This window comes from Columba livia, chromosome 12 (assembly GCF_036013475.1).
Source record: "Columba livia isolate bColLiv1 breed racing homer chromosome 12, bColLiv1.pat.W.v2, whole genome shotgun sequence".
NCBI classification, from domain to species: Eukaryota; Metazoa; Chordata; class Aves; order Columbiformes; family Columbidae; genus Columba; species Columba livia.
This window is the reverse complement of record NC_088613.1, coordinates 3,521,180-3,540,975: the sequence shown is the minus strand read 5'-3', so window position 1 is coordinate 3,540,975 and position 19,796 is coordinate 3,521,180. Positions and strand designations below refer to the sequence as shown.

At 45.1% G+C, this 19,796-nt stretch overlaps 1 protein-coding gene across 1 annotated transcript; it reads left to right on the top strand.

Annotated features, from left to right (window-relative positions):
• The first annotated feature begins 1,034 nt into the window (after positions 1-1,034).
• LOC102085532 (transcription factor SOX-3) lies at positions 1,035-3,849 on the top strand. Its single transcript, XM_021281549.2, has one exon. The coding sequence runs from the start codon at positions 2,090-2,092 to the stop codon at positions 3,038-3,040; it is 951 nt and encodes a 316-aa protein (XP_021137224.2). The 5' UTR covers positions 1,035-2,089; the 3' UTR covers positions 3,041-3,849.
• The last annotated feature ends 15,947 nt before the right edge of the window (positions 3,850-19,796 follow it).

The window sequence follows — 19,796 nt, the reverse complement described above, 5'->3', positions numbered from 1 at the left end:
CAGGAACACACCAGCAGCAAACCAAACAACAGAGACAAAATGCTGACCACACCATAGTTCGTCTCCAGTGGGATTTATTTTCCCTTCGACTTTGTTCAATAGATGTTTTTGTCAAAAAAGAAATCCGTACAAAACGAGTGACACCTTAAAAGTGTTAAATCACAGTAGCGCTCTGATCCACTCAAACAAAAGTTCCACCACGACACTGTGCTGTTGCCAAAGTACCACCAGTACCGTTTTAAGTCGACTCGCTTGGCTCCTCCGACCGCCGGAAGCGCTGAGCGGTACTGCTCTGTGCCGGGCGGAACGGTCCCGTCTCCAGCCCAGCTGAAGCCTCCCCGGGGCTCGGGGCTGTGCCTCCGCGTCCAACCGGGAGCCCTGCCCTGGAGGAGTCCTCTTCCCCTGTACCGATTGCCGTCGTTATCTTTGCGGTCTTCTATTTGGAACACCACGGCTGCCAAGCAGGGGGACCAGAGCCGGCAGCATCCTTCCTTGCTGCCTAGTACGGGACGTGATGCCCACACACGTTCCTACCTCAGGCCTCCCGACCCTCCCTCCCTGTGCCCCGCACCCGCGCAGGGCAGTTTGCTCAGAGCTACGCCGGTGGTGCTGCCCACGTCCTCCGGCACCGGGGCGCTTCCAGAGCGGCTCCGAGCAGGCTCAGTTTACATCGTGTCCCCCAGCGCGCCCCGGCCAGGAGAACAGTCCGGCTTCCCCGGACAAGCTGGAGCGGGGCGCAGGGGAAGGACGAGGAACAGCAGGGACAGAGCAGCGCGCCCTGTCTTCCCCCGAGCATGGGAAGGCAAGCTGGGTAGCTCCGTACCCGTGGTTCTTTCAAGGAGCTGCCAGCCCTGTCCGTGCAGGTGCGGGTGTTCGTGCCTAAGGGGAAGGAAGGGAGGAAAGATGAAGGGGAAGGGGAGGGAAGGGAAGCCCCTGATTGACAGCTCCAGTGGGCTCCGCTCCACCTCACACACAGTCCGCCAAAGTTTCTTTACACATGGAGTGAACTTTGCTGTTGCCATGAAACTTGGGGATTTTGCAAGTGCCGTCCCCTCCCCCCGCCCCGCTTGGGGGCAGCCGAGTGGAAAAACTCAAGTAGCACCGCAGTGGGCGTAGGTGGGGATGGGCGGGAGCGTCCTGCCAACAGCCGGCCCGGCCCCGCTCGCATCCGCACCGCCGCCTCCCCCGGGCTGCGCCGGCGTGCTGCTGCGGGACAGCCCGTTCCGCTCCGTCACTGGTCCCCGCAGGGCAGTGCGGGTTCTCCGTTCTCCCTCAGGAGAAGGCTCAGAAATTGAAGAGTTTAATCCTTCCCAGCCCCCTCATCCGCTTGGGGGTGGAAGGGTGTCCGTGCAGCTCGGGCTCGTTCCGTTTGCAGGCAGTTTCTCCGGGCTCGGTACAGAGCTGTGCATCCACCCTGGAGCCCCAGATGTCTTTGTGCCCGGCAAACGCACGGCTCCCACTTGGCGCACAGCGCCCCGTCTCACTCCTCCTCCCAGGGTACCCGGAGGACAGCCCAGGCGCGCTCCTTGCCCCGTGGCGCGGCCAGCAGCTGCAGGAACCCCTCTAGACTTTCCACCGAGCAGCCCCGGCTCTACCCCGTCCCGCCGCTTGGGTCGCCAGCCCAGAGCCCAGGGCAGGTGCAGGGCCCGGGGGCTGTGGGTTAGCGGCGCCCAGGGACACGGCGGGGGGCTCTGGCGCCAGCAGCCCCGAAACGCCAACTTTTTGGCTTCCCCCACCTCCCCCCAGCTGGTCAGTTACCGGCGTCGGGGCTGTCGGGAACCGTTCGCTGATTGGCTGCCGCCCTCTCATTTATAGCCCGTCAATCAAATACCCTCGGGATTGGTGTGCGCATCGCTTGGCGTTGCCCGCGGGAAGTGCTCCGCAGGCGCGGCCGCCACAGCAGCAGCACCACCACCTCGGGAAGCGGCGCCTCCGCCCGCCAGGCAGAAAAACTTCCTCCTTCCGCAGCAGCTGCCCAGGCAGGTTCTTTCTCTCTTTTTTTTTTTTTTTCTTTTTAATTATAACTTTGTCTATCCGATCTGGTGCCCGCCTGCTCGCCACCCTGGCGCACCTCTTGCCGGCTCCGGCCATGTATAGCATGCTGGAGACTGAGATCAAGACGCCGCAGCCCACGCCGGGCAGCGCCGGGGGCAACCCCGCTCCGGGGAGCAACGCTAAAGGCGGCGGTGGGGCCAACAACGGAGCGGGAGCCGGCTCGGACCAGGACAGGGTAAAGCGCCCCATGAACGCCTTCATGGTGTGGTCGCGGGGCCAGCGGCGGAAGATGGCCCAGGAGAACCCTAAGATGCACAACTCGGAGATCAGCAAGCGCCTGGGGGCCGACTGGAAGCTACTAAGTGACGCCGAGAAGCGGCCCTTCATCGACGAGGCCAAGCGGCTGCGGGCCGTGCACATGAAGGAGTATCCGGATTACAAATACCGGCCCCGAAGGAAGACCAAGACCTTGCTGAAAAAGGACAAATACTCGCTGCCCGGCAATCTGCTGGCCCCGGGGGGAGGCAACGCGGTGAGCAGCCCTGTCGGGGTGGGGCAGAGGATTGACACTTATGCTCACATGAACGGCTGGACCAACGGAGCTTACTCACTGATGCAAGACCAGCTGGGCTACAGCCAGCACCCGGGCATGAACAGCCCCCAGCTGCAGCAGATGCACCGCTACGACATGACGGGCCTGCAGTACAGTCCCATGATGTCCACGGCCCAAACCTACATGAACGCCGCCTCCACCTACAGCATGTCCCCTGCTGCCTACGGCCAGCAGCCCTCCACGGCCATGAGCCTGGGCTCCATGGGCTCGGTGGTGAAATCCGAGCCCAGCTCGCCGCCTCCGGCCATCACTTCCCACTCGCAGAGGGCCTGCCTGGGCGACCTGCGGGATATGATCAGCATGTACCTGCCCCCGGGGGGGGATGCCACAGACCCTTCCGCCCTGCAGGGCAGCAGGTTACACAGCGTCCACCAGCACTACCAGAGTGCCGGGACTGGCGTGAATGGTACCGTACCACTAACTCACATATAAACTTGGCTGCTCCGACCGGCTCCCCCTCTTAATCCCTAACTCCACCACCGCTCCCTGAATACACCGGGGCGTGCGACAGTGTTGCTCGGCTTAGCAGACTTAATACTAACTTTGGATAAATTTTAAAAAGGAAATCCGTTAGTTGTCTGTCTTTTTTTTTTTTTTTTTGTATGAAAAAAATGTTTGAGTAAGCTGTTGTTTTAATAGATCACAACTCCTGCCTCCTAGAAGCCGCTGTGAGGTTTTTAAACCACGGTAACTTCTTTCTGCTAGGTTGAGCACTGTTGTATTCACTAGGAAGTTTTTAAAAGTCTTGCATCTTTCAGTTTGATTTCTAGCGTTGCAATGACAAGAAAGCGGCGGGCTGATGTTTTTAAACCCGGTTGTTCACATTATCGTTGTGGTTTCTTAAGTGTTTTATTCTTTCCACCTTACTGAGCCTCGCTTGGTTTCTATACACAATCTGTAGCTTTCACGACTTTTTAACTTTAGAGTTTTGTTCCTTATAAAAAGGGGAGGTGGGAGAGAGCTGTGCGGGTCGCAAACATTTATTTATAGTAAGTTGTGTGTCTTGTTTCGTTGTGGGCTTTTTTTTTTTTTACTTAAGCTGTAAAGTTATGTAAATTGGTTTGTGAATTTTACTGTGAACCATGTTTTGACATATCAGATGAAGAAACCTTTTAGTTTTGTTTACCGGATTTCTTAAAAAAAAAAAAAAAATCGAAACACTCCTTCCCTCTCCCTGTCCTAAGTCCTCGTTTGCTTCCTTCTTCCAAACGAAGAGAGATCAATAAATTTTATATCAAGCACGTCGGCGGTCTCCGGGCGGTTTGTGTGGGAGCAGGCGAGCGGCCGGTTCCCTCTGCGGCAGTGGGGAGAGCGGAGCGGGGGAGGGCGGCCCTTCCCGGGGCTCCTTCCCCGGGCTCCCTGCAGCAGCTGCCGTCCCGCTACCCAGCGGAGGAGCCTGGTTCTGCCATCGATTTTTCGGCTGAGTTTCCGCGACTGCCGCGCCGTAGTGTTATGTTGGCTGGGGGTGGAGAGGGGCGTGCGTAAAACAGAGAAATATTAAAAAAAAAAAAAAAAAAAGAAGCGGGACCCGGACCGGGAAAGCGTCTCTGTGCTACTGAAGCTGCTGCTCTCCGGACCGCCGGCCACTTGTTGCCTCTCCGCCCGGCTGGTCTCTCTCGGCCAACGGGGAGGGAAGGGAAAGGGGTTATACGTGTGCGCCTCGTTTTGTTTTTTGTTTTTGTTTGTTCTCTGGAGGATTTGCCTAGAAACCCTATCTCATCTGAAATATTTACAAAAGTAAAACCCGTTGTGGGGAACTCTTAATTAGACTCCATTAAAAATGAATGGTTACAGGAGTCCCTAGAGGAAATAAATAATTCACTCTTTTCGCTATATTCGACGAGTGTGTTTTTAGGCTTGGCAATGTTTATTTTTGCTTGTTTTTTTTGTTTTTTTAGGGGTCTGTGTTATTCCTGGCTGTATTTCCGCCGGTGCTGTGCAACAGCTCCGCGTTGCAGCCCCCGCGGAGCCCCGGAGCCACCGGCCGAGCAGAAGACGGCTTATCTCTCTCTGCTCGGCAGCAAAAGTCATGTTCCCGACCGAACCCCCGAACATGCCCACGAGGGGCTTCTGGCTCAGAGCTCCCCGAGCCGCGAGGCGGTTCCGCGGCCAGAGCGCCCTTGTAGACGGTCAGTGCATTTCGCAGCAGAACGGCCCCCACCCCATGGAACTTCTGCAGTTCGTTTGCTCTCAGTAACCTTTAAGCTGTTTATCGTACTACAGAAGGAAAGGGAACGGGAGGGTGCTTTTGTTGCTTGTTTTGATTTTGGTTAAAGCGGCCTGCCTTGCTCTCCCCTTACGAACAATGGCTTCGGGGAGAACCTGCGCCCCTCCGCTGCCCGCTTGCAGCGGTCGAGACCTTGTCGGGGGCGGGTGGGAGCCAGTTTCTCTTCCCCGCTGCTTTCTACCCTCCGAGCCCGGCATCCGGCGCTGCTGCCCGGTCCCGCAGCGCGGATGCCCCGGTGGTGGTGTCTGCCTTGTTCCACGCCGGGAAGCACTTCCAGGCTCAGTCAGAGCCTTCCTGCGGCTCTTGTGAGAGCAAAATCAGTATTCTGCGAACCACACCAAGAGTCTCCTTCTCCTGTGTGGGATGCCTGGCTCCTTCCTGGCCGCCCGGGGAAGCGGGAGCAGCTCCTTCAAGTCCTCAGCCTGGGAAGAGACCCCGGGGACATGCATGCTGCTCTCTACACAGAGAAGGCTCTGGGGCTGTCCTGCCCTCAGGTCCGGGTGGTAAGTTTCTGGCACCACACACTCCCCTCTGCTCAGGAACAGCTGCCCTGGAATCTGGAGTAATCACTTTGCAAATGAAAACGCAATGTGTTTAATACCCTCAGCTCAACTCCTTCCATAACATTTCTGGTGAAATCTGGTAAATCTGTGACATTGCTTTCTCCTGCTTGCACTGCTGCCCTTCAGTGTGCCTGTTACTAGCTCTGAAGAGAAGGAGGCCCATAACCTAGAGGTCTGAGAGAAGGTGATAAAGTCAGTTATGTTGTTACAGTACATGGATATATGCAGAAGGGGCAGCAGCAGGTCCCGTTTCATCTCAGCTGGAGGTCAAACTGCTCCCCAGTGCTCTCCAGAACAGGCAGTGCCGGCTCTGGGAGAGCAAGCGTGACGATCCTGCTCTTTGACAGGTCTCTCTCAGCCTTCCCAGAGAGGTGTGCAGTGCAAGTCCGACAAAAGTGAGGGCTCCTGAGCAGGTGAGCTGCCTGCTAGCACTGGAATTGTACTCGATATCTTCAGAGCTGAACTGCAGCTACATAAGTAGTTGTTCTCTTCATCTGAGTTCTCTGGAAGTTAATTCTCTGCCGCGAAAGGGGAGAAACACCACTCTTCAAAGGTTTGCAATATTTAAGTTCAAGTTACCCTCCTCACTTGTATTAAGTCAGGGCCTAAGGAGAGTTTGTGAGCAAGTCCCTGAGAGGTCACAAAGAGTTGCCTCTCCATAAACTTAACTTGTTCTCTCTGCAAGGTCTTCTCAGTGGTTTGGCTTGTAGATGCTTTGACTGACCTATTGATTTTGAGATGCCCAGACAAAATCCTACACTCAACTTTCAGCTTCCTGGGGCTGAATTTTACCCTGAAGTTCGTAAGTTGCGGGCAGAGCTTGTGGAAAGGTTTGTAAATATGCACACACCACTGGATCGGGAGACCCATTGCAAGTTGAAAGCAATGAACCCAACCTTGTACATAAGTACAAGAACAGATACACCTTCTTCTTCCCTAAACACGAGTGTGTTGTCCAACAGAGATCCAACTGCATGGAGGGAGACATTGACTGAAAGACAACAATTTTTTCAAAGAGCACTGTTACACCCTTTGCTTGGATTCAAGAAATTTGCCTCAAGAACAAACACAGGAACAACTTCCCTTGAGAATGAATGAAAAGTAGGTTTTATTTATACTGAGCTTCATTTTTAGATTTTCAGTTTATTCTGGACACAGACATACATCTTGCACGCATTAAATCTAAATGCCTTTTGAGCAGTGCCCATGAGGGATTTTATACTCCTGCTTGTGTGGGAGGGATCCGAATCACGCCGTTAACATTCTCAGGGAGAACAGATGAAGTTATAGTTCTGTACAAGACACGATGGCCCTGTGGAAAATGTGTCTGCACAGGACGGTTCTCTCCAGAGATCTGCTACACTTTGTGAGACAGGGCTGTAAGTGAAATGCGGAATTGTTGCTTGTGGAAAATCATTAGCAACTATTTGTACAGTTTAAAAAAATGCAGCCTTATTCTAGAACATCCAGAATAGATGCAAGTGCATTCATTATCCTTAGAAAGATGAACATCTGCCATGGAGAGGTTAATAATATTTGCATTTAAGTGTTATGGCAATATTTAGGCTTTTGCATTAACACTTTTTTGAATGCAAGCTTGGAAGATCACACTTAATGCTGCATTAGTCTGTCAAAACCCAGCATATTGGGTTACATTTTCACGGTTCCTTCTTGCACCAAATTGCTGCAGAGTTAATTTATTTCAAAAAAAAATTAGTAAGTGAAAATATTTTAAATTAAAAGTTCAAGATAGTCTGGTTAGGGAGTAAATTCTAATAATTGACAAAGGAATCTGGGAGTATTTTAAGAATATTTTTTGAGCCATGGGTTTTTATATTTCTAATACTTTTTGTTATAAGAAGAGATTAATACTAATTTCAATAAAAGGCATATGATCAATATAAACACTTTATGAAAACATTTATAAATTAGTACTTTTCCATATCAAACAGGAGACTAAAAAAGATATCTTTCCAGAACATAAGAAAGACAGGAGCTTGTCTAACTCTTTTCCGATGTTAACGGGAATAATTCTTTGACGGGAATGAATATAGTGGAAGAGGTGAAGTTAGGTGCTGTTCCAATGCCTGCAAAAGTGAGACTTATATGGCTTCTTTTCTACTTATATAGACTTTGGTCCTAGATTTATTGTGGTCAAGACCGGTTAGTTTACATGGTGCAGATTCAGATTATTTCTATGGTAAACCTGGAGGGACAGAACACAGAAATCATAAAGAGAAAGAGATAAAGTTTGAATCTATTTTTTTAAAGATTTCTCAGAGGAGGAGTGGAGAACTGTTATTGCAAATTTGTTTGCATGGGGTAAGTTAGTGGTTAATGCAGATTAAGTTTTCCAGAATGCTTTCCCATATGCTTCTCCATCGGTAGTTTTTACTGATGCCACTCAATGCAATAATAATTGCAACACAGTGACTTATTTCACAACAGAATGTTCTCAGGGTGAGGAATTAATTATTCTTTGCTGTGAATACCGTTCACAGCCAACTTCTTTGTTTTGCTAGTCAAGTAAACAGGATTTCAGATTTGCCTCCTTCAAAGACATCCTCAGAAGTTCTTCATCCAGTTTATACCACAGATTTCCAGTTTCTAAAATGGGATCTAGACATACGTAGTGCAGCAGGGGAGATTGCAATGCATGTAAGTGAGTGTGTGTGTGAAAGAGAGAGAGCAAGTGAGTGATGGAGGGGTGCCACAGTAAATCCATAAAGAGATGGATTTATATCTCTTCTGTGACTTTAAAAAAACCCATAACCATGTACTACTTAAATGCTGTTTAAGTCCTTGTTATGCTCAGGATGCTCCTATTTATTGTTGTTGCTAAGTTCAATTATACCATATTTATGACAGGTTACTTTTATTTGGTAATACATCAAATTAAGTTAAATCAATCTGAGCATGATTTGGCCGGCTTGAAAAATGCTTGTGCTAACATAACTGAAGTCTGATTCATGTCCCCATGAGGAAGCAGTTGTGGGGTTTTAACACATTACTGCCCCACAGCTGTTTGCTTAGTTGATCTTCTGGAAATCACTACACCTTTTTCTGTGCTTTGGTCATCATGGTTCACATGCTGGTGGATCGCACAAACTCACCTTGGCTGATGGGGAGAAGTGTGAAACATAAGCTGCTGCATAAGCTGTGCTGCTTCCAAAGAAATGCAAAGCAAACCAGGTTCTCAGAGCCCCAAATTGCTGTGTCTATATTCCATGTGCTCAGCAGCCCAGAGCTCGAGAAGAGTCGGGTGTAAGTGGAGAAGTGTGTAGGAATAAGAGGGAAATTAAGCAATGTTAAAAACTTGTGAGCTTCTGTCATTTATGTCTTCCGGGGCTTCTGATTGAGACTTCTGGCCTCATTGAGCTTTTTTCTTTGTCTCCATGAAGAATATTATGCATCTTTTCTATACAGGCTATAGGAAAGAGTATAGCAGTGATTGCACTAAGCCTTCAGGATTTCCCCTTTGTACAAGACTCAGCTTATTCAGTTCATGCATCATCATTCTCAGCTTGCTGTGTTGATTTCAAAAATTCTATACATCTACTTAACACAAAGGGGAGAGACAGAACATAGTGGTGGATGTATCTTAGGTGCATGTAACGACTGTTCTTGAATGCCATTTGCAAGGGAAGAAATCTTGAAAGTCAATGGGAACTTTGCCCATTCAGAGTTCAGGATAAGGCACTTGGCATTGATTTCAATTTCATTGTACTGCACTGTCAAGTCAAAAAAAGCTTCTCTTCCACGAAGTTAAGAGAAGATACTTTAATATTTTCTCTCTGTTTTCTTTTCCCCTGTTAAGATTCACTGGGCAGTTTAGATTTTACAACCTGTAAACAGCAAATGTCATAGTAGGAATTCCTTTGAAAAAGTAAGTTATATTTTTCATAACTGAGCAAAAAGTTCCCTTCTTTTAAACTTTAGTCTGTTAAATAGATGAATATTTGTGAAACAGGTATGACTTTTTTATGAGTGTACAGAGCTGGGATAGTAACTGAACTAATTATTATGCCCTTAAAGTAAAAGGAAGCAAAGGAGCTGAATATACACACTGGCAAATATATGCATCAGGTAATTTTGTGTAGTTTTCCAGGCTTTCAGAAGGTCCACATGAGTTGCTGCAGGATCAGCCCTGTCTGCATTCTCTTGGGGAATGTCTTAAGCATAGTTGAAGCTTTTCTGACTTTTGTGCAGAGCATAGGATGTTATAACAAAAAACTGTTCTCCAATTAAGGAGACAAAGTTCTTGAAGATGTTTTATTTCCTTCTCAGATAACCCTTCTGCTCTTCTTCTCTCAATAGATTTCAGTCTGTAATTCTGTCAAAGGGGAATGATTCTAGCCAAGAAGAAGATGTTTTGATTTGAAAGTCCTGTGTTTGTTTGTTTAGACAGTAGAATAACAAAAAGATTATATAAGAATTTAGACTGTGGTGACATGAAAGATCTGCTCAAGATTCTGGAGTAGGAAACTTGATTCTTTTGGCCTCTAGCAAAGGACTGTCCATCTGTGTGCTGGGGGTACTTTGTTATTCAATGGCTGACAGTCCAGCTAATGATGGGATGAGATTTGTAAGCTACATGGAGAAACGGCACTGCCAAAATCTGGCAGGTCATTTGGATTTCCTGTTACATGAAACTTCTCCCACAATAATTTTCTTTTCAGTTATTCAAGAGATAACTAGAACTTAGGCCAGCCTAAGCAGGTTGCAATGGCTCTGAACAAGCACTAGGTGAGATTCTGCAGTCTGGTCTGATTCCCATGCTCTGGTTCTGCTTGGATCCATTTGCCCCCTTGATGTTGCCAAGATTCAAAAACTGGCTATGAACACGGCCTCCACATCTAAGGGAGAACTGACCATACGGTCCTACTCTTTTTAGCACAAATGCATTTTCACTGGGCTGTTAGAATGTCAGTTCAGGCTCCTGCTCAGATACACACCATCTTGAGAAAGTTCTCTTTTCCTTACAATGAGGCTTCATCCTTAGAAAATCCCTATTTTCCTAACAGAACTACTTATCTCAAGTTTTCATCAAATTATAGTTCCAAACAGCTTTGTACCAGAAATTTGTTGGTAGCTCCTTGTCAATTGCTGACAAGATATGAAGATATTGCAAGATTTGGGTGCTGAGCATCTCTGTACCTCGCTCAGTGTAGCACTTCAAGAGGAGGAAGGGGGAGTAATGGAAAATACTGCTCAGGAGTGGTGTTGGAAATGTACCAGCAAACATCTGGTACTTGATCTGCTTCATCTTTCTTGCAAAGTAGGTAGAAGAGTAGCAAATGTCTTTTTGCCTGTATCCCCAGTGTGGATCGAAAGCATTGCTAAGTGAAGACAGAGTTTCTGCATGTGGATGGAAGCCAGAAGGACAACTTGATGCTGAAGTAGAGGCATATTACTTTCTCTGAAAGTATTTTGTGGTTATAACACTAGGTTACTTTGATTGTGACAAGAAAGTAGGTGAATGTGGTCCTTGAATGAGGAGCAGTCCATAGGGTAACTTCCTTAGTGAGTTTCAAAACTGTGATGGAAGAGATTGTTACCAACCCATGAGAGAATTTTCTGAATGATTCCTGGTAAAAATCACTGCTAGTTGTAGGTTTTAAGATTTCTGCCTTGGCTTTCCCATAGAAGCACTTGGGAGAGAAGAAGAAAGTAGAAGAGACCTTCATTGTCAGAGAGATAAGAAAGCCACAAGAAAATCAGGGTTATAAGCATAGGGCTAAGCATCTCACATGGCAGGGAGAGCATTTGGGTTTACCTTGCCTACTTCATGAGAAACAAGAACTCTTCCAAAGAGGGAGCAGGTGACTTTAGTAAGTTGCATCACAAATTTTGTTGCAAAAATGACCCTTGAGCACTTTTTATTTTAACACATTTTAGACTGTGAGCTTTTCAGAGGAACAGGACTTGTTTTCCCCAACTTCTAAAGCATTAGGTGTGATTTTGATGATCGCACTCATTCAGATATCTAAGCAGGTTTAATCACCATTTGTGCCTGTCTTAATTCCAGCTCCAAAGACTGGCAGGCCAAAGGAAAGTGTGGGAAAGCAAATAGTAACCCACAGCATGGGAGGTAAGTGAAAGCTGTGGCTCTGTGAAGCGCATTGTTCCAGCTAAACTGAGACCCTTTCCTTTTCTTTGAAGCTTTATAAGGCAGCGTTCATGATCTGCAGTGGTGCATGTGGAAGGGAGGACTAGAGACAGAGTGCCAATTTAAAAGTAGGCTTTTATGATTTAATCACAAATATAATTCTCTTGCTGCAGGCGTGAGAAGTACACATACAGAAAATGGCATTGTGACAAATAGTACCAAGAGGGGTTTTTTTCCTGAGTTCATTTAGTGAAGGCTGGGCAGGGAGGTTAGATGTAAAAAAAGTGAATGATACAACTAATGGAGATGGAAGGGAAAGGCCCAGAGATAATGGGATGAAAGGAGTTTTTCACCTTGAAACACGTATGCTTCACTTCCGAGGGTTATTTAAAACTACGAAGAAAACAATGCCATTTTATTTTGTACTTAAAACGCATCTGTATTTTCTGTGTCTCATAGTTACTTTTTTGATATGCACAATGTGACCAGAATCTAGCTTATCCGTACCTTGAAGTGTGACCACAACAGAAAAATCAGTTGTAGCTAATGAATGCACAGGAACAATAGAGATCTACTGGCATTTGTCCCTAAAATCTCTGTGTGAAGGGGAGCACAGGGGAACTTTGGGAGGGAGCTAGCCCAGATCTGCTGAATTTCTATGAGGATTTCTTTAGTTTGTCTCTCATTCTGGTTGGCTGCATTATTATTTATTTCATCACTCAAATTGTGGTAGGTGCTGCTTGCCTTACAGTATGAATAACAAGATGTTGGGATCAGTAGCATTCATTTATGCAGCAGGAGAGAGTAATTCTCTCCTCTGCAGGAACTGCTGGGTAAAATTTGATAGTCTTGGCTGTGCCCCAGGGGTTTGGGGTAAAGGATCATAATGGTCCCTTCTGACCTTAAAATATGTAAGTATATAACAATATCTAAGTATATAGCAGGGTATATAACTTGGCCATGGTAGAGTCAAGGAATTCTCCCTACATCATCTTCTCTGACATGGTACAGTCAAAGAGCTTAAGAAAGACACAGCATGGAGCAGCATGACCTCAACAGATTATGTGAGAGAATAGGCAAGATATTAAAAGAAGGTCCTATGGTTACTCGGATGTGTCATATGACATACATATATGAACATACACCCTTTGGCACAGGAAATATTGGTAGATCATGCATAAATGCACGTGTTCATGTACCACTGCAATAACCTGTGCTAAAGTGTAGGATGGAAAAATTACCTAAATGACTGTTGGATCAAGTAATATGGAAAACAAAGAAACTATCAGGTCCCGATGTTAGCCCACAAACTATGCTGCCTTATTCTCATTTCTTTATTTGATAACATCGTACATATTCATTGTTAAACTTAGCTTGAAGAGGGACATTAGTAATAGTTCTCTGGTAAAATTTGACCCATCAGAAACTGAAAATAGCAACTTTTTTACCTGAAACATCTTTCTGAACAGACTCTCATTCCCTTCATCCAGTGAAGTGCATCATTTTCAGATTGGAATATTTGTCAGTAGGATCAGCTGTTAAATGTTTGATAACATTTCTATTTCATTGCTTTTAAGTACATTCAACATTTAAAGCCTTGTAAAGTAAGAGCGAAAAGGGAGATAACACCTATCTAGCGCTAACTATTCTGACAGCTGAATACTGAAGAACTGGTTAGGATTGCATTGTCGAGGTGCCTTTAGAGTAAATAAATAATTTTAAGAAGTAAAAATTTTAATCATGAAAATTTAGATCATGTAGAAATTGCCATGCTTATCAGAGATCCTTGGCAGGTAGAAAAGATGTCAGTTTTTACAATTCACTAATGATTTGTCATTTGCTTTTAAGGAATTTCTCAGATGTCATGGCTGTGACAGAGGCACTGTTGAGACATATAGGAAGAATATGTGCTTTCGATTAAAGCAAATTAAATCGAGTAAAGGGAAGGTGACCAGGATGTTGATGAAGTCTTCCCACATGTCAGTGCCTGGGATGTCCATGCAGGTCTGCACCACACTGTCAGTCCCACAAGGCAGCTGGAGAAGTTTGAGACCACAGTTAAAAATTGCTTTGGGGAAAAAGGTCGAGAAGACATTCTCAGGAGAGATACAAAGAGGTGAATATATGTGGGGCTGTGTGATTACTAGTGAAGGGAGTAAGAAATCTGCATAACACCTGAAGGATGTGAAAAGAAAAACTAGTTCTGCTGGGTGGTGCCCTGTGGCACAACCAGGAAAAAAGGGTTAAATTTAAGGAAGATTTTATCAAAGGAATGTCAGGAAAATAAAGGTTAGATGTACAAGGTTCTCTCCAGGACCATGTTGCAGAGGTTAAAGCAGAACTGGATTAAATATCAGTGAACTGCAGAGATGAATCTTGTGTTGGAAGAAGATGAGATCAGTGTTTCATGGCTGTTCTCTGCACATAATTTCTATGAGTCAGCACGAGCAGTTAACACAGGCCAGTCAGTTTGATTTGTGTTTCCAGGAAGTTTCTCTGTGTTGTTCTCTTGTGTGAATTCGGGCTTTGACTGAGCTGAAGGACTCAGTCATTTGTAAAAGAATTGTTTTGCTTTGATTAAAACATACACAATCAGGTGTGTTCCTGAATATCATGAAGCCTGGGAGTGCTATACTGAGACAGAACTTGCGCTTGGATAATGATTCCTAATTTGGGGATTATTTTCCCTGTTAGATCTCAAAGCACTTTGCAAAGGAAATGAGTGCAACTCAGTTACACTAGGAAAATGGTCCAGGGACACCCAGTAAGGCAGTGGCAGAGCCAGTGGTCATCCCTTGTCTCAGATTGATGTTCTGCCCACTGTTTGGAAGAGGAATTTAAGACCTGGGCTTATAATTGTCCTGTCTGTGGTATTTCCATATGTTGATGACGGCCCCAGAAGAGAACCAGTAGCCAGAAGAGGCAATTGCTCCCAATTTTCTCCTTACACCTCTGCTAAGGGCCACTGGCCTTGGAGAAGGAGGTGTATATATGCCAACTCTTCAACCACTGCATACTAGCTTCAACTAATTGCATTTTCAGATACACTGGACTGTTTATGGTAGAGGGCAGGTAATCTTGTTGTGTCGTATAGACTTTGTCACCCTGGTAGAGGCAGAGTAAATAGTAATGTAGTTATTTCCTATTTTTCCCCAGTGTGGACTGTCAGAGCATATGTGAGGATAGCCAAACTGGTTGTGTGTGAGGATGGCTCAGCCACGCAGCACTGTCTGAACCTTCCTGGAGGCTTTGTGTGATGGCTTGGGACATCTGAAGGAACTGCATGCCCTCCTTGCTGCTGCCACAGCCCTGTGTGTGTTTGGATTTTGTGGGAGGCGCTTCATGCTACAAGTTGGGTGGAACTTCAGAAACCCGTCAATACAAATGCAAAAGTTTTTCATTTAAAGATACTCTTCCTCCTCAAAACAAACAACTAGGGTTAAATGTTGGGCTCAATTTCACTAAAAGTATAAGCTCTTGAAGCTTATATCATGTTTTTCATTAAACACAAAAGACATTTTATTTGTTTTGCAGTAAAGAATACAGATGAATCTTAGTGACAAAGAAAGAGTGGTAAAGAAAGTCTATCACCATTCTCTTGCAAAATTTCTAAATTATAGGGATTTGATGTAAGTTCATTTTGTTTCAAAACAATTCTGCAGCAGGGTAACTTGTAGCTGAGTTTGCTGCTGGTTTGATGCATCCGTTGAATCCACTAGCAGCTGCAAAATTCCAGGACCCTGGCCTTTTCATGATTCAGTGACCATGTAATTGGCCATGGGATTTATTCAGCCTTTTCATTCTATGTGACCCTTCTGTACAGCATCCTATGAAAACGTCCCAGTTAAATTCTGTGCCTTTATGTTGTGCATTCTGAATGAACAACTCACAATTTTGAATCCCTTTTCCTAGCATATGCAACAAGGTAAAATATAATAGTAATGGCTACCTACTTGTTTGCATCATTGTTAAAGCTTAAAGTATACAAACTGACTTTAAAACATAGTCGACTGGGCCTTTGTGGGCAAAGGGCATTGGATTTGTTCTCTGTGTCTGCTTTTGGTACTGCCTGGAGTCAACTGACATCAGATAGTTCTAAGTGGACCATTGGGAATGGAAACAAGCACACACAGAGGGATAAACAGTCAAGCACATACTCAGCACCCATCCTGCAAAAGTCTTAAAATACATTGACTTAATCATTTAGTAACACTATTTGGGCAGTTTCAAACATAAATACCACTGGGAGCCAGGTCCCTTGTCTTTATCTGCCCTTGGGCTGGGAGCTCTGGGTGTGGGAGGAATGCAGGATTGGGTGCTTATCTCTCCATCTCTGCTGTGTTTTGAGTTGCTAAGTTGAGTGGTGTTGTGCCTGGGAAAGATTGGCTGGGGGAGGTCAGCTACTGCACTGATAGGCACTGATGGGAATGGACGTGGAATATATATGGGGAATATTGGTTTGATATTGTGGTCCACATTCTTTATTCTAAAACTATGTAGTATAACTGAAATTGCATATTTTCATGTGCATTATGTACATCTTTAATAAGACAGCTTTATGTAAGCAATGGATCACAACTAGGAGTCTACGCAGGGGTTATCATCTGTGTGAGAGTTGTTGCTTCTAGCATGAAGATTTCGATCTCTGTTGCACGCTTTAGTGTGGAATAACTAGTTTTACAAAGGTGTGGCTGAAATCAAAATTTACCGAAGGTTTCACTTCTGAGGCTTATAGTGTGACAGGATTACAACTGCAATATCATCCAGGAGAACTTTGTAAAACCACCAAAAGTGCCTTTTACATGTGAGAATTAAAGTTGTTGTAACTTGTTTCAGGAAAGAAGGAGGGAAAGGGTGCCTTAAAATGCTGCTCTTATCAAAAATGTAAGTAGAAAAAGGTCTTGTCAAAGTGAGGTTTCCTTTCTTACACTGTCTGTTTTTTTCCAGAGTAGTAAAGCTCATCCAATGTTGTTACTGACTTAGTTCAGAGGAGGTGAAAAGTGATTATGTCAGTTACTCAGCTAAAGAAGCATTATGGGTGTCTCGGTGAGCGGTGACTGCTCCATGGTGAGTGAATGGAGAGTGGCGAGGAAGAGCTTTGCTCAGGTCTCTAGCAGGACAGTTGAACAGGACTCTGGCAGCCAACAGGACTGTCATAGAAAGTATCATGATGACATTTGCCACATGTTCCTCCTTTGAATTTTTGTAGCTAGCGTTAGTGGATCCAAACATCTATCCTGAAAAGAGCACTTTTAACCACCCAGGATCAACCTGAAACCTTCATGACGGATTGTTCACAACTGCTTGCCAGGTCTGCTGTCTTTTACTCTTTGTTCCTCTCTGATGAGTGAGATAGCCATCCATGCTCCATGTGATGCTGAGCACTTCAGGTGTGCGAGCTCACTTGAGAAAACTAAAATATTGCAAAGTGTTCCATATAGAAAGGCATATTTGAGTTCAAGGCTTTCTGAGTGCTGCTACACAACACCACATATTCCATGCACTAGAAGAAGAAAGTCAATGAACCACTATCCAAATGAAGAACTAGAAGAGGTGCAAAAATCTTAAGTTAAAGTGGACTCTGAGCACACTGTTTTTAAGTGACTATTTTCAAACACTTCTTCAGTTCTATAATGGTGATCAGCTTCATTCACAGTAAAGCATTGAAAAGCACGGCTGCAGTGTGAAGTAGGCTCATAGGAAAACTCATGAGTTTGCTGGTTTTTGCCCTTAGATAAATTTTCAACATTTCAGAGTTAAAATGGCAGACAACACAAGGTGATGGCAAATGTGCAATTCCCTAATTATCACTGGGTCAGTCTCAGGGATGCCAGAGTGCCTCATCAGTCACAGTAAATGAGGGAGCCATCGAGGGACTGGAAGCTGTCGGATGGCATCTTGCATCTGCATTCATATCTTCACAAGCTTTGGGGATGTGGGAACATCACATTCCACCCATGAATGACCTCAAATCACTGTTCAGGCTTCAGTCACAAGTACCTGTACTCCCTGGTGCCCAGGATCCTACTAGTCTTACAACATCCCTGGATAATGATAAGAGATCCCTAGAGGTTAGAAATATGTAACTTTTGCATAGGTTTACAGATAAAGCCAAAATGTTAGAGCCTGAATGCATAAAGAAAAGGTGTATTCATGCACAGAAGATAACTCAGTTTAAGGTGATGCCTTTAGGTGAAGTAATACAGTTTTTGATAAACAGCATTTCATTAATGTTCTTTAAGAGGTTAGAAAATGTTTTATTCCACCAAATACAGTAACTTAACTTTTTTTTTTTCTCTTTCTACAGTTGCTATGTAGATTTTTTTTTTCTCATCCTTGAGAGCTGAGCAACTGATTGAGGCCTCCATGAACTGATTTATGTAATTTAAAAGTTAATCTTCAAAAATCTTTACCTTGAACCACAGGGTTGAATTAAAACAGTAATTTATTACCTTCCAGACACAGCATCCAGAGCATCTTTTCTCTTAATATACAAGCTAAATACTTTTATTCTCTAGCTTTCTGGATATCCATTTGATGCCTAACATTTTCAAACCAGTCTTCTATTATCTTACCCCAATTAGGCCCATGTTCTCTTAGGCTCTAAACCTTCTGTGGTAAATTCCTTTCTTCATTGTGGGAAAAAGAGCCTTGCTTTCCAAGGCCACTGTGGCAGGTGTCAGAGTAATGAAATTAAAATACTGTGTGTTTTTTGACATATCAGAAAAGACACAATTGCAAGATTAGGGCCTACATTTATGTTGGAGAATACAACCAGTTGCTAACTTACTAAACATCAGCCACTGATATATGCTATAGTCTTAAGTGTTAAAGAAGGTGTTAGGAAGGATGCTGTAAAATAAATAAAATCAGTTTGGCTTAGAAAAAGCATTTAAGCCAGGTTTTAAGTATTTTTTTATTCTTTACATCCTTCAAACAATGACATTTCTGTGGAAAATGAATTTTAAGTATTGTAATGAAATATATGAAGGTGTTATTATTACAGCTTAAGTGATGCATAATTGCAAATAATTTATTAATGGGCTATATGCAATGACTCTTTGTGATGCCAAGCAATACATCAAACTTATAACCCTCACTACCTAAAGCTAAACTGCAGCAGGGATGTGCTCCTGAACTGCTGCAATTCACAGGTTGGTTTATCAGCATAAACCATGGCTACTCCTGCTTAATTGTTCACAGCCCAGAGTACTTACATAGAGTTTGAAGGAAGAGTCTCTGTAGCTTCCACTGCTGAATCCAGTGGGAATTGTGTACCAAAGCCCTCGAGAATTTACAGCACCTTTTCCAGTCCCTGAATGAACAGCACAGAATGCAACTTTTTAAAGCTCATAGCAGCACAGAACGTGTGAATATTAGTGCCTTGTGCTGAAATAATTGGGTGCAGATCTGATTCATTCAATACCTGACTTTGAACTGATCTGCACAGTGCAGTGCAGCCAGTTTCCACTGGTTGCTGCAAAGACATGAGAACAACAAATTCTGATCTTGTGTGCTACTGCACCAGCCTCAATGATGTTAAACCTCAATGCTTGCATGGTGCTATTCAGGGAATACTGTGGGGTCAGTTAGTTTTGTAATTCAAATTTTCAGGTCTAGGAAACTTAGGCCAGAGGAGCCCAAGGTGTTTCTGAAAATTCTTGCGGACATTGAAGACCAGTAGGACTGGTGCCTTGTCCACTTCATGCAGCTCACTAATGCAGCTCCCGGGCGGTCACAGCAGAGAGCTTTTCTGGCTTGTGGCTTCCTGCACTGGTGATGGCCACAGAGGAAGGTGCTAAAGTCTCACCCTTATAGGTAGAAATGCAAATCAGGCTTAGTCATGATCTGGACCTAAATGTTCCAGCTCAGAAGGATTTACAGGCTGGGTCAGAATGAATGGAGGCCAGCCGCATGTTGATGGCTGTTTAAGTGAAGGGATTGACAAGGGGATCCATAGCTGCAGGCAGTGGACCAGTTTACCACTCCCAGCTGTCCCACCCCACCCACATTGCCCAGACAGTTCAGCATCTTATGAATGGGTTGCTGAGCTGCCGTACTCAGCAGAGTGGCATTTCAGAGGGAAATGGACTGATTTTACGCTGCCTCAAAATGTGTGAGGCCTGAGCTCGGCAGCTCCCTCACTTGTGGCTGTGCTGGGGTGTGCTGGGTTGTGCTGGGGAAGCCTTCGCTGCCCCACACTGTGCCATCCCTGACTCCCAGCCAGAGCCTGGCATAGTGAATTTTGCACTAACAAACAGGCAGCACCGTTCCAGGGGCTACTAGTAA